Source organism: Symphalangus syndactylus, chromosome 2 (assembly GCF_028878055.3).
Source record: "Symphalangus syndactylus isolate Jambi chromosome 2, NHGRI_mSymSyn1-v2.1_pri, whole genome shotgun sequence".
In the NCBI taxonomy this organism is placed as follows: Eukaryota; Metazoa; Chordata; class Mammalia; order Primates; family Hylobatidae; genus Symphalangus; species Symphalangus syndactylus.
Genome location: NC_072424.2, coordinates 143762477 through 143776663, shown reverse-complemented (window position 1 = coordinate 143776663; position 14187 = coordinate 143762477). Strand labels below are relative to the sequence as shown.

The 14187-nt window shown below is 49.6% G+C and overlaps 1 protein-coding gene across 1 annotated transcript; it reads left to right on the top strand.

Annotated features, from left to right (window-relative positions):
• The first annotated feature begins 223 nt into the window (after nucleotides 1–223).
• Nucleotides 224–3246, top strand: PRR18 (proline rich 18). Its single transcript, XM_055269429.2, has 2 exons — nucleotides 224–309; nucleotides 386–3246. The coding sequence occupies exon 2, from the start codon at nucleotides 416–418 to the stop codon at nucleotides 1319–1321; it is 906 nt and encodes a 301-aa protein (XP_055125404.2). The 5' UTR covers nucleotides 224–309; nucleotides 386–415; the 3' UTR covers nucleotides 1322–3246.
• Nucleotides 3247–14187: the final 10941 nt, after the last annotated feature.

Below are 14187 nucleotides of genomic sequence, written 5' to 3'. Positions count from 1 at the left end.
CTGTCCTGGCACTTTGCTCCCATTCAACAGTCGGTCGTGACACCAGCCGGGCACAGCCCGGGGCCTGGCAGGGCCGCGTCCTTAGCGAGCGCGCTGGGCTCCTCCTCCTGCAGGCCCGGCCCGCGTCTCCGCTGTGGGGACCCGGGGGCGCCGCGACTCGCCCGCAGTCGGACGGCGGGAGGCAGTTCCCGCAGGGTCCAGTCCCGGGAGCACCCCCAGGAGGAGGGGAGGGTGGGAGCGCCTCTCTTGGAGTCCCCGGGTTTGGTCGCTGGGATGTGAGGAAGCCGGAGAGGCCGCGGCTGGACGCAGGTGGGTGTGGAGGGGCTGCCCGGACTGCGGCGACCCGGTCCGCGCACAGTGGCTGAGCGCCCGCCTCTCTTTCTAGGGGCTGAGGATCCGGCGGCTCGGCTGCACCATGCCCTTCCCGCCCATGCCGCCGCCGCCCGCCCCCGCCCCCGCCCCCGCCCCCGCCCCGGGGGCCCAAGCCGCGCGCCAGTTACCCCGGAGGCCCTGCGCCGCGGGGGACAAGAAGAAGAGGCCCCCACAGCGGCCCGAGGGGCTCCTCTCCAGCTCCTGGCCCTCCGCCACGCTCAAGAGGCCGCCGGTCCGGCACGGCCCCGGCCCGGACAGGACGCAGCCGCCGGCCCCTCCGGGCGTCTCCCCCCAGGCCTTGCCCAGCCGCGCGCGGGCCCCAGCCACGTGCGCCCCGCCCCGGCCGGCCGGCTCCGGCCACAGCCCAGCGAAGACCACCTACGCTGCGACCTCGGCGGGGACGGGGACCACCGCCGCGGGGACCTCCTCGGGGGCGGGGGCTTGTCCCGACGCCGCTGGGCGCTTCTCCCTGAATCTCACCCCCGAGGCCGTCCTGGTCATCCAGAGGCGTCATCTGGAGAAGCAGCTGCTGGCGCGGCCCCGCAGGCCCTTCCCCTCACCCTCTGCCGAACCCAGGCGCCTACTCGCCCCCTGTCTCCCGGCTAGGGCCGCGGGCCCGCGGAGGGGCGGCCCCGCCAGCGACCCCGACGCACCCCCCACCGCCGGCCAGGGCCGCCGCGCGCCTCCGCCCCGCGCCCAGCTGCTGCACGGCGGCCTGCAGGTTCCCCAGCTCAGCCCGCGGCTCGGGGCCCTGCGGCCGATGCTCAAGGTGTCGCTGCTCAACGAGCGGCACAGGTACGACGACGTGGAATACGAGGAGGAGCCAGAGGCGGTGGACGAGGGCCTGGTACGCAAGTGCACGGAGTGGCTGCGCGGCGTGGAGTCGGCGGCTGCGGCGCGGGGCCGGGCCGGGACCCCGGACTCACGGCGGCACCTGAGCACGCTGTGAGCCCAGCGGGCCTGCGGGGACAGGCCAGGCCTGATCCCACCTCACTTGCTGCACGCGCCACTCCGCCTAGGGGCCCTCGGGGAAGACCGCAGGCTCCTCTGGCCGCCAGCGCCCACTTTCGGGACATCGGTGCGCAAGCTGGCCCACGTGGGGCGCAGCCAGACTCGCCCGACTGCCACGGCCCCCCTCCTGCCCTCGCCAGCCGGCAGCCCGGGCCTTTCTCGTTCACACCGGTGGTGTCTACCCCAGATGCCCGCCTCTGCCCCACTCTGGCCTCCTCTTGGCATCGCCGAGCATCCATGCAGTTCGTGGGGAATTAAGCAACTGAGAAAATGCCTCTCGGCGCCCCCAGCCCCAAGGTTCGTCTAGGTCCCAGAGACCCTCTGCCTGGAGGCGGGCCTTCCCCATGGCTACATCTGCACCCCCTGTGTTGTCACCCTCGGCCGGCGCCGGGCACCCTGGACAGTGCGGTGGGCGATGGCCCAGGTGGGTAGCCGTGACGGTGGCCTCCTGCAGAGCTGGGACCCGGTGCTACATTTGTGATTTTGTTTTCTCCCAAGTCAAAACAATGTTGAGGGTATTAGACATCACTGAAACTCAGTTAACCGAATTTCCAGTCTCCAAAGCGGAAGGGTAGGCATCGCCAGGCGCTGGTGAGCCCTGGTCAATGAGCGCTTCCATGGAAACCGCTCGGCTGATTACATTTTTTCTGTGTATTATTTGAATAGAGAATAAAGGTCCTCCGCTGTTTCGTAACCATATCCTTTCCCCCGCTAACTGGAGGCTGATTTCTACATATTTCTTCCATGTATCTGAGAATATCTAACTCGAAGGATGAGAAGGAAATAAAATGTTATAATCAGATAAGGCTGGTTATAGAAGAGTAATGTATTACCTCAATTTTTGACTTACTTTGTAAAAGCCAATAACTGGTTTAATGTTTATCTTGATAGACTTTAAATGTATCAAGTCTTAATTGTATTTTAAATTGAAGCCTTACATTTTTAAAAACAGATTTTGTATTTTTCTTGTGAAGGTCTTTGCTCTAATAACTCTCTCTCTCTAATTCTAGGCACACATTTAGTTAGATGTGAAGCATTTAATTCACTGGGAGCTAGGTCAGCTGCCAGATGAGTTGCAAAAAAAAAAAACCTACCCATTGAATAACTTCTTTGAATTTGGAGATAAATTTTCTTTTAGTTAAAATGAATATATTAATACTAGAGGGGCAAAACTAGCAACGCTTGCGGAAGTGACGGTGCTGCTCTTGTTCCACCCCCACCCAGATGGTCTCTGAGTGCGCCGTCCTGGGCAGACCACACGGTCTGGAGCTGAGAGGGTGGTGCAAGACTGCATTGACTCCAAGCCGAAGGCAGGAGTGGCTCAACTTGGTCTCGTCTTGCACTTAGTGCAAATACCAATAATTAGGATGCCTAGACTTCTGCCCTTGGTCACAGTAACAACAACACTTTGAAGACTTTTCCCTGGTGGCATCCTAGAGGGACCGACTTTCTGCAGCCTGTGTCTTCCAAGCTGAGCTTCTGCTGCAGTGTGGCTGTCACTGCACCTGTGTGTCTCCCTGAGGTCCCTGTCAGCTGCTTCATTTTGATTTCCTTTCTTCTCCTGCCCTTTCTCTAGGCTCTGTCCCAGCGTCTCCTGTTCTTAACTGGCCACAATACAACACTAAGCACATTTTTAGTAATTTGCATCTATTAAATAGAGTTTGTGGGCCTTGTTCTCTAAAAGCAGATGAGTGGAACATTTATGTTTCCCTGGTCAATGAGCCTCAATAAAAAACAAACAGAAAAAAGGTTTTACACGTGATACATGATATCTTTTCATTGCTGTTAAGGACATTTTGAGAAAGTTTTCTAAGTCGCTATGCTCCAATTTCTTAATGCTTAAATAAAAGAGAAATTCAGTGACTTGTGCTTCTTTTTGAGGGGGACACTGAAAACTGGTCAGGAAGAGACTACTGAGGGATTTACAATTCGTATGACATGATTTCTTCATAGTGGCGCTCAACCTAAGGTTCTGGGATTTCCAGGAGTTGACAAAGGTTTGCTGGTTTTAATCACTACTAGAATTTTTAAGAATCACTACCAGGATTTTTAAGATAGTCAAATACTCTAAGGTTATTTGGCAATGACATTTGACCTTTTATGGGGCCACAAATCCCCATGAAAGCTATATTACAAAAGGACTCCTAAAACCATGTACCACACAGCAACAAAACATTGCATATAATTTGCATATATTTTAGAAAGCTCATGGGTCCTAGGTTAAGGACTCCTCCTATATACACTCACTAGAATATTTTTTTTATTTTGTCTAAAGTAATTTCAAACTAGTAGGTCATACCAATCAGAAATTAAAGGGTCAATTTGAATAATTGCTAGACTGTTAGATTACTATTATATTATTATCAAATTATCCCGTAACTGTACTGTCTCATAGCAGGGATTGAGCAGGACTTCCCCCCCAGGAGAGAAAATTGGGTGCCACTGTGTAAGTAAAAGTGTTGCCAGTTCCAAAGATTGAGCATATATGTGACTTAATTCCATCTATTTAGAGAATAGCTGGCACTTTAAGATAGGTTTTATGTTGATCTGCCTTATTTCTAGAAAAGTGGATGCTAAGTTGTCAGAACCATTAGTTGTGGGGTTTCCCTAGAAATCATGCAGTTCAGTTTAGGGTGGGTGATCTGTGGGATCTTTGCTTTTCAGCATGGTAATTGCAGCCAACCATGGTATATCATTCAAAGAAAGTCTGAAAATAACAGTCTCTCTAGTAAGCAAGGACACTTTTGCATCAACAGAAATGCACACGCAGGCCTTTGTGACCTGTGGGAAACCTGGATTGATGTGGTTCCCCAGCGTGGCCTCTGTCCAATGCTGCCTGGGTAAGGGCACAGCTGCTCCCGCGGCCTGTAGTGGTGGCCCCATGGCCTGGCTTGGAGTCGGAGCACCCCTCAGCATTGTGTGGAAGAAGGTACCGCACCATGGTTCAAGGTGGGTTTCGGTGCCCTGGAGGCTGGAGTTGCCACACTGATGCTGTCATTTATCCACATCTTTCATTAAACTTCCATGTCTGTTCCCTCTTCTGTCTGTGGGGATAGTTGAACATAGGTGACCCTGGTGAGGATTATGAGGCAATATGCAAAGCATTCCCCCAGCTCAAGGTTAACTGTAATTTTTACTATTTCAAAAAAGTCTTTACTACTCAAAAAACTCTGGCACTCTTGTGCACATTCAAAACCCTCCCTAGTTACAGCATTCTGAGATTTTTATCTTTAACCATTTAATGCACACCTACACTTTTATATTCCTGAGGAATTAAAAAATTAAAATGTCTATTGTGTTTTGCCTTCTTGTCTCACACTTAATTATTATGTTACGAGCACAAAATTTAGCTCTGAGCTTCCTGGTAGCAGAGACAAAGTTTAAAGTAAGAGTCATATAATCTCAATATCTAATAATAAGAAACACTTCTCGGAGAAAATTGTTATGTGTGTATTTGGATTATATACAACATAATGGATAGTAGTATCCTTAAATGCAGCTTCTCGAAGATGCCTAAATGTTCTTGTTGTTTTTTTATTTTTGAGATGGAGTCTCACTCTGTCACCCAGGCTGGAGTGCAGTGGCGCGATCTCGGCTCACTGCAAGCTCCGCCTCCCGGGTTCACACCATTCTCCTGCCTCAGCCTCCTGAGCAGCTGGGACTACAGGTGCCCGCCACCATGCCCGGCTAATTTTTTTGTATTTTCAGTAGAGATGGGGTTTCACTGTGTTAGCCAGGATGGTCTCGATCTCCTGACCTCGTGATCTGCCCACCTCGGCCTCCCAAAGTGCTGGGATTACAAGCGTGAGCCACCGCACCCGGCCAGATTGCAAAGATTTTGTTTGCTCCCCACAATCTCTTATTTTTGCCTTTGTATCTGCTCTGAAATTTTGTTTGTTTTTTTGTTTTTGAGACAGAGTCCCACTCTGTCACCCGGGCTGGGATGCAATAGCGTGATCTTGGCTCACTGCAACCTCAGCCTCCTGAGTTCAAGCAATTCTCCTGCCTCAGCCCCCCAAGTAGCTGGGATTACAGGTGCCCACCATCATGTGTGGCTAATTTTTGTATTTGTAGTAGAAATGGGGTTTCACCATGTTGGCCAGGCTGGTCTTGAACTCCTGACCTCAGGTGATCCACCTGCCTCAGCCACCTAAAGTGAGGGAATTATAGGCGTGAGCCACCTTGTCCGGCCTGCTCTGAAGTTTTTGACTGAATCTGCGGTGCCAGGCAGATAATCTAAGGCACAGTCCCTTAATGAACCTGTGCAGGGCGCAGGCCCGGCCGGGCCATTCTCCGCTGCCTGCTGGCCCACAGCACTGCGGCTCCAGCCGTCTGTCTGCATTCTGATGCATGTGTACAGAGAAACACTCTGTCTTGCTTTCTCTTCTTAAAAAGTTTTCTTTTTCCCACCTTCTCACTTTTTTCTTCTTCTGATCACTCTTGGCAATTTTCTTTTGCTCTTAACTTTCTCTTCTTTTTTTGCTAAAACCATGACCATATGCTGTCTCTAGCTGACTCGGCAGTTATCTTCCTTTCACTTCTAGGTGGAGGCCACCGAGTTAAGAGGACACAGGCTGTACATTTCCATTCACTAAGAGAGAAAATCTCAAACGCTCTCATCACAAAAATGTCAAACTTTTGAGGTGATGGATAGATTAATTAGCTTGATTTAATCATTATGCATCATAGTCAAAATTCATAACATCTGCATAAGTCCTGGAGGTGGCTTCTCACATATCCTCCAACAGGTAGAGCGTCGAGATGCTGGTGCTGACTGCTTTGCACGCATGGGCAAGCTTGAGCCTCACAGCAACCTTCTTTCTCTTTACAGGTGTAGAAAATGAGTCTCTGGCCGGGCGCATTGGCTCACGCCTGTAATCCCAGCACTTTGGGAGGCCAAGGTCAGGGGACGCCTGAGGTCAGGAGTTTGAGACCAGACTGGCCAACATGGTGAAATGCTGTCTCTACTAAAAATATAAAAATTAGCTGGGCATAGTGCCAGGCGCCTGTAATCCCAGCTACTTGGGAGGCTGAGTCAGGAGGATCGCTTGAACCCCGGAGGCGGAGGTTGCAGTGAGCCGAGATAGCGCCACTGCACTCCAGCCTGGGTGACAAGAGTGAGACTTCATCTCAAAAAAAAAAAAAACAAAAGAAAAAAGAAAATGAGTCTCTGAGGGTAAAGCAACTGACACATTCACCTCACACCTATTTAGTTTTACAGCTGAGCTCATGCCCAGGTTGGCCTGAGTTCAAGCTCCTAACCAGTATGCGAAGGGCCTGTCCCAGTGCTGGGGGGCCAAGTGGGAGACCAGGTGGGACTTCAGGAGCCTCCCAGGAAGTGGATTTAGGACCCTGAGGGTTCCATGGACTGTAGATTTAAAACCTCTGATGAATAATGACCACAGCAGAAATCAGCAAAATAGGACAACAGGAAAGATTAACAAGGTCTGAAGTTGATTCTTTAAAAAAAAAAATTAGATTAAGCAACCCTTAGCAAGATTGATCAAGAAAAAAAAAATAACAAATTATCAAGACCAGGAATGAAAGAAGGGATATAACTGCAGATCCTACAGATGTGAAAAGGATCCGCAGACACGCTGTGAACAGAAAGAGGCCTGGGCCACAGCCCTTCCAGCCCACTGCCCACAGTGTCATGCAGAGTGAGAACTCACCCTCATTTCCCACTGTTATTTTAGAAAGATATTTTTTCTGTGGTCAATACCTTCTTTGCCATAATTAAAAACAGCCAATATACATATGACCGAGGCTGAAATTCTGTGATTTACGATGTTCTTTGTAGGAGTGGAGGCAAGGAGGATTTTGCTTTTATTCATCGAAAGAACAGATATACAGAACTCCCCCGGCACACATCATCTCAAATGTTTTGGAAAAAATCTTTCCCTTTTGCAAATGAGAGCCTAATTTGCATGGCCACAGCATTCATGGAGAGGAGGATGCCTGGTCCCTGGGGCGTGAGAACCCCAGTCCCCTTCCAACACCCACTGCCCTCTCTGAGCAAGCACTGGACTTTAGCTCACCTCTCTGCCCCTGTAGATCTGTGCAAGAGATCAGCTCCCCACAGCCTCTCCCACCTTCTAGTAACATCAGTAGGAAGACTCACCTTAATTTCTGAGGTCTCACATTCATCACTGACAGGACGCAACTGCTTTGTCAATCTTGTAGATAAAGGCAGGGAGACTCTTTGGGAGGGATCCCCCATCACTCAGGTAGGAGTGGCAACAACCAACTCATAGCCAGTTCAAGGCAGACATGGCTCCCTTCTGGACGGTGCCTGCCTCAGGGCCTGGGGTCAGCGGAGGGAGCTGGGCTCCTCGTGCTCCTCTCTGTACCTCACCCCATAGGGATGTCCTTCTGTTGGAGCAGGGAGGGGACCATCCCTGCAAATCTACTTTGGACAACCTCCCAACATGCACTTGTCACTGTCGCTTCACGGTCGAGAGGCCAGCAACATTCGAGTTAAGACTGTTCCGGGATCAGAGAAAACGGCCTGTTTCCTTACTATAGCTCACGATGGAGGAGTCGGCGTGGGGTTCCTGAGTTAGTATCACGAAAGCAGGAAATCTTTACTCCAGGAAGTTGTTTAAAAAACACTTATACGGCCGGGCGCGGTGGCTCACGCCTGTAATCCCAGCACTTTGGGAGGCCGAGGCGGGCGGATCACGAGGTCAGGAGATCGAGACCATCCTGGTTAACACGGTGAAACCCCGTCTCTACTAAAAAATACAAAAAATTAGCCGGGCGAGGTGGCGGGCGCCTGTAGTCCCAGCTACGCGGGAGGCTGAGGCAGGAGAATGGCGTGAACCCGGGAGGCGGAGCCTGCAGTGAGCCGAGATCGCGTCACTGCACTCCAGCCTGGGCGACAGAGCAAGACTCCGTCTCAAAAACAAAACAAAACACTTATACGAGCCAGGCACGGTGGTTCACGCCTGTAATCCCAGCACTTTGGAAGGCCGAGGCGGGCGGATCACCTGAGGTTGGGAGTTTGAGACCAGCCTGGCCAATATGGTGAAACCCTGTCCTACTAAAAATACAAAATTAGCCAGGCATGGTGCCACATGCCTGTAATCCCAGCTACTCAGGATGCTGAGGCAGGAGAATCGCTTGAACCCGGGAGGCGGAGGTTGCGGTGACCCGAGATCGTGCCATTGCCCTCCAGCCTGGGCAACACGAGCAAAACTCCGTCTCAAAACAAGCAAACAAACAAATAAAAAGCAAACAAAAACGCTTTTACGAAACCAGCTATCTGGGAAAACGAGAGGGCGCACAGGCGCCAAGGGGCACTGGACGGCTCCGACGGGGGCCTTGCGTCCCCTGTGCTGGCTCCAGTCCCAGGTCCACCCCTTTCTCAGGGAGGGACCGCCGTGGGGCCGCTATCGTCTCTGTGCCCGCTTCCCTGGACAGAGCACCAAAGGTGCCGAGGCCCGTGCCTGGCACTTGGTAAGATGGCCTTGGCCATCGTCTGTCACTGTCACATCTCGTCCCTTGGTGCAGCCCCGCAAGGGTGAGCCTGGCTTGACTGCAGCCCAGCGCTGCGGAGACAATGGAGCCACAGAGTTCCGAGACACTCGCTGCCCTTTGTGGCTCTCCTCATCTGCGGTGTCGTCATGCCGCAGAAAAAGAGCACACGCAGCACACAGGAGAGAGACTCCAAACAAAGGGCCTCGTTCATCCACTTAAAGGACAACGAGCGCCCGCTTCTGTGTCATCCCAGGGTCTGCGGAGAGACATCGAGAGGAGTGGAAGTGTCAACTGAAGAAAACTGAAGAATAGATGAGCTCACATAGTTTCATATTTGTTACAAATCATGATGCTCTCAGGCCAACTGGATCCAGGGGGCAGCCGGGGCTATAGTCAAAGCTGCACTAAAGAGATGACTTTATCTCCCTACTCTCAAACAGCAGGCATATATTTTGTGGAGAGAAAAAATTATGAGCACCTTTTCTAGGGATACCTATCTGGGCTTGCAGCCCAGCAACTTCCAGAAGAAACTATAGTCACATGTCCACAATAAAATATTTACCAGAATTTTAGAAAAATGAGTTCTCAATATTCTCAATGTAGCACCTCGTGCAGCAGCATGGGAGAATATTGTGATCACACCAGTGATATTTTGCTGTGTGTAGTTTTTAAGTTATACTTACCTTTGTTTTAAAATAGATCTGGTTAGGATGATAAATGAGGAGCTGGGAAATGAAGGGACAGAGCGAGTTCTAATTACATGAAGATCTCTAAGAAATAGTCCTGTGCTTTCTGAACCCAGGGGAGCGTGTTTCCAGTGGTACTGGAGACCTGGGAATATGCTGGCTGGAATCGCCTTATGTCTCAATTTTCCATAGCCTCCCCCAGCACTGAACCCCATGAGCACGTACTTAGTGATGATAGCCAAAGATTCTATTTTTGCTGTAACACAGTCAGTACCATTAGGGTGAGCATGGCAAGGCAACTGGAGATGGCTCATTTGCTCCACAGTAAGCTACTGGGATTTTTTAATGAGGAGAAGGGAGGGCGTGAAGTGTTTGAAGAGGTGGGAGAGGGATGGCAGGGCACCCAGAATGAGGGAAGACTTGGGCATGGAAGGAACAGGGTCAGCTGATGCCCACTGCTGTCACCTCTGCCCTGCCAGCCCTGGAGGAAGAGGAAGGAGAGAGCTGGTGAGCGGGAGGGAAGAGGAGGAAACCCACTTGTCCTGGGCTTTGCAAAGTGCCAGAGGGCTCTCTGCTCACTTCCCTCTCTCTCAAGCCAGCCCCTCCTCCAGGTCCAACCAAATTCTCCAAAGCTCAAAATGGTCCTGATCTTTCGCTATGAGAAACTCCTTCAGAGTCAGTTTTTAATGAAACAGACTCCATTCAGTACCATTTGTCTTTTTTGGACCACATTTGTGGGATGCGTAAGCAGAAGCATCCTGTGTGGTTTGCTGGGGCTGTGCCAGGCTTGCTGGCATGAACGTCCCTAGGTACTTAGATTGCTTCATGTTGATTGGGTTGATCAAAACATCCTGAGTCACTCTTTCATTCTACAGACCAGTGTTTCAGATTCTTAACTGTTCTGCAATGCATGGATTTCTTTAACTGTAATAGCACCAGTAACATCCCCAGATGGGATTGCAGAGAATGAAAGACTTGTTCCTTCAGCTGGGACTAAAGAGCCTGCTATTGTTTCCAGAGCATTGCTAGCTGACTCTGGTACGTACAGCTTGTTAGTGTTGTTGATTTGTTCAGGAAATTGAGGGAAAAAATTTCAAGTACTTGGTATTGTGGACAAATTATTAATCTCCCTCTCAGGACACTTGGCAGCTGGGTAATGCACCAGTAGACTGGTGCACATCTAGGTGGCTTTCATGAAGCTTAAAGGGGATTCACCCTGCAGACTGGTTCTTTAATATCATTAGACTATGAACTATACATTTCCAACAGGCTGTGTTGACATGACATGTGTTTGTTTACCAGTAATGTTGGAAGGACCCAGAGCTGTCTCACATTTAGCTGACTTTACACTCTTCCTCCCACCCCAACACACACACACACACACACACACACACACACACACACACTTCTGCTACTGCAGACCTGATAGAAGGGCAGGGAAAATTCTGCCTTGTGCAACTGACCTTCAGGCATCACAGAATAGAACAATTTTCACGTAAAGCTTTCTCTATCCGATTTTTTAAATTATAAAATTATATGTGCTCATTGTGCCCAAGGATAGAAATATATAAAGACAGAGTTAAAAGTCCCGATGCTCCAAGGTTCTCCTTACTGTAAGAATTAAAAAAAGAGGAAAGAAACACGAAAAGTGTCTCGACAGTCAAAGACAGGTTTATTTTAGAGAATAGACCTGAGAGGGGCTTCTGGCTGAGTGAGGTCAGAGGCACTTTCTCTTACAGACTAAGAGTTTTTAAGGATTCAGGGAGGGAAAGTTTATCAGAGGCTTGGACTGCTTCTGTGTCTCTTTGTTGTGCTTATCTGGGAGGGAGAGTTGTGTGTCTGTTCCCATACATCTTTCTGCAGCTGTAGGTATACACCGCCCCCGCCCACTCCACCCCTGAGTTCTGCTTTTAGCTTCCCTATCTTAGTGCACCTGAAGAGAAAAGAATGTGCTTATTAAGGCCCACTGTCTTACTGCAGCCCATTGTATGAGGGTGAAGTTTGGCAGTTACCCAAGAGACTTCCCCCTCACCTGCCTCTGTGCCTGAGCTGTCTTATCTGTGTTTTACTGTCTGCTCTTTCTGACTGCTTGTTGTTAGAAGAGAAGTGATTTCCTTGAGATGCATGAGGCTAGAAAGGGAGCTGGAACTTAAAGTGGTGGTGTTTGTCCAAGATGACGGTGCTCCAACTCTGTCATTTACTAAGATGGCCAAGTCAACCTGAAGTGGATTCTTCTGACATTTTTCTTTCAGCCTTAGATTTGTTATTTTCCTCACTTGTTATGATTCTGTTCTACGCATTTGCAATTTTAAAAACCTGAGGACTAATACAACTATGTTTTTTTAAAAAACTTTTAGGTTTGGCTGGACACAAAGGCTCATACCTGTAATCCCAGCACTTTGGGAGGCCAAGCTGGGAGGATTGCTTGAGTCCAGGAGTTTGAGATCAGCCCAGGCAACATAGCAAAACCCTATCTCTACAAAAAAAATTTAATTAGCTGGGTGTGGTGTACACCTGTAGTCCCAGCTACTTGGGGTGCTGAGGTGGGAGGATTGCTTGAGCCCAGGAAGTTGAGACTGTAGTGAGCCTGGTCACTCCACTGCACTCCAGCCCGGGAGACACAACAAGACCCTGTCTCAAATATATATATCTGATATCAGGAAAAAGACTTGCCTGTTTGGTCACAAAAAGACTTTAGTAGTGCCTCAAAGGGGGCTGCCTGTCTGTCACCAGCACAGTGGCTTAGGCAATTGTGGCTGTTGGCTGTCAAGCTCCCACTCCTGGGGGACTTGTCTGCTGTTCCTGAGGACAAACTGTCGGGACAGCAAGCTGTCAGAGCAACCAGCTGGGGTTTGGTTTTCCCAGCGACTGCAGGCGTGTGTCTTCCATTCCCTCTTGCAGTGAGGAAAACTCCACCTCCCATGTTGCCCCTGCCGGCCCCACTGCACCAGGAAACACCATCGGGTCAGGGGTACCTGAGCTACACATTCACAGTAGCCACTGAGTCCGAATTTCTTAGAAACATTCTGGTTCACTAAGATTCTTCTCCCACGTCAATTTTAATTTCATTTTGGAAAAAAACAGTCATCTCACAGATTTAGCAGTGTGGGGCGGGTGGGTAATTTCCCCTTTTTGTCTTCTCCTTGCTTCCTCTACCAGCTGTAAGGACTCCTTGGGTGTCCTCTGCTGGTGGCCTCTTTCAGCTCATCTTAAATCAATAAGGGCACAATAAATCCAAAGTGAGAAAGTCATTGCCCTGATTCAGAACTGATGCTTCTTGGTCAAATAATGTCTTAAAATTAACAAAAACCACAACAAAAAGTGAACCTCTGGCAAGGTCCAAATCTCTGCTGCCCTCCAGCCCCAATCTGCCGCAAAGATGAACGCACAAGAAGAAACCGTTAGATAAATACAAACGCCTCTCACACAGCTTCCGCAAGCCTCCGCAGACGCCTCAGGAAACCCATTGTATTTGTATATCAAACAATTTGACTGACTGTAGGATATTATTCATTTGGTTTTTCTAGTCTCAAAAAAATTAATATATTACAAAAACTTATAATCAAGTACAAATTTTATTTTACAATTTGCAATAAATAAAAATACTAGATCACTGATGTCTTTTAAGAAAGATTCCATGGCTGGACATGGTGGCCCCTGCCTGTAATCCTGGCACTTTGGGAGGCCGAGGTGGGTGGATCACTTGAGGTCAGGAGTTCGAGATCAGCCTGGCCAACCTGGTGAAACCGCATCTCTACTAAAAAGACAAAAATTATCCAGGTGTGGTGGCCCACGCCTGTAGTCCCAGCTACTTCGGAGGCTGAGGCAGGAGAATTGCTTGAACCCAGGAGGTGGAGGTTGCAGTGAGCCAAGATCATGCCACTGCACTCCAGCCTGGGCAACAGAATGACACTCCATCTAAACAAACAAACAAACAAAAAAAAGAAAACCCATGACTATCCAACAGTAAAATTGAAAAAAATAAAAGACCAATTAGGAGAAAGTGAAATGGGAAAATTATCTGTGATCATTGTAATCTCAGCAGACACGATTAATTTTCAATTGCCTTCCCTTTTCTGGGTTTCTTTAAGCGAACAAAGAAATAAGATTTAAACAAAAGTACTTCATGCATTATGTGCTTGGAATTAGATATCAATTCAGATTTGAACATGGATGTGGTTCAGAATGTAATTGGTGTGTCATTCTCAGGATGAGACAGCTTGGCTTAGCTCTTTGCTAAATGTTCCATATCTCTGAGAGAGTAAAGGAATCAGTTTTTGACTGTTTTCCTTCAATTACAATTTGAAATCCTTGTTTGGTCCTTTTTGCTCTTATGAACTCGTTGACTCACACGTTTACCTATATTTAACTCACGCTTTAAAATGCTGCCGGTCTTGGAGATTGCAAAGAAAAGGTGGTAGTCGGGGGGTACTGTCGCGGCCCCTGCACAGGGGCTCCCCTGCACACGGCCAGGGCCAGGGCCCACGAGGCGGCCGTGCCCTCCTCTTTCAGCCGTTGTCCTCTCCAGCTACTTCTGCAGCAGCCAATGCTATCCTTGTTTGTGCTTTTGCTTTAGAGAATTAACTGCCTCTGTGCCTGGCCTTGGCTTCTGCCTGTGGAAGGCATTGCTAGATGTTAA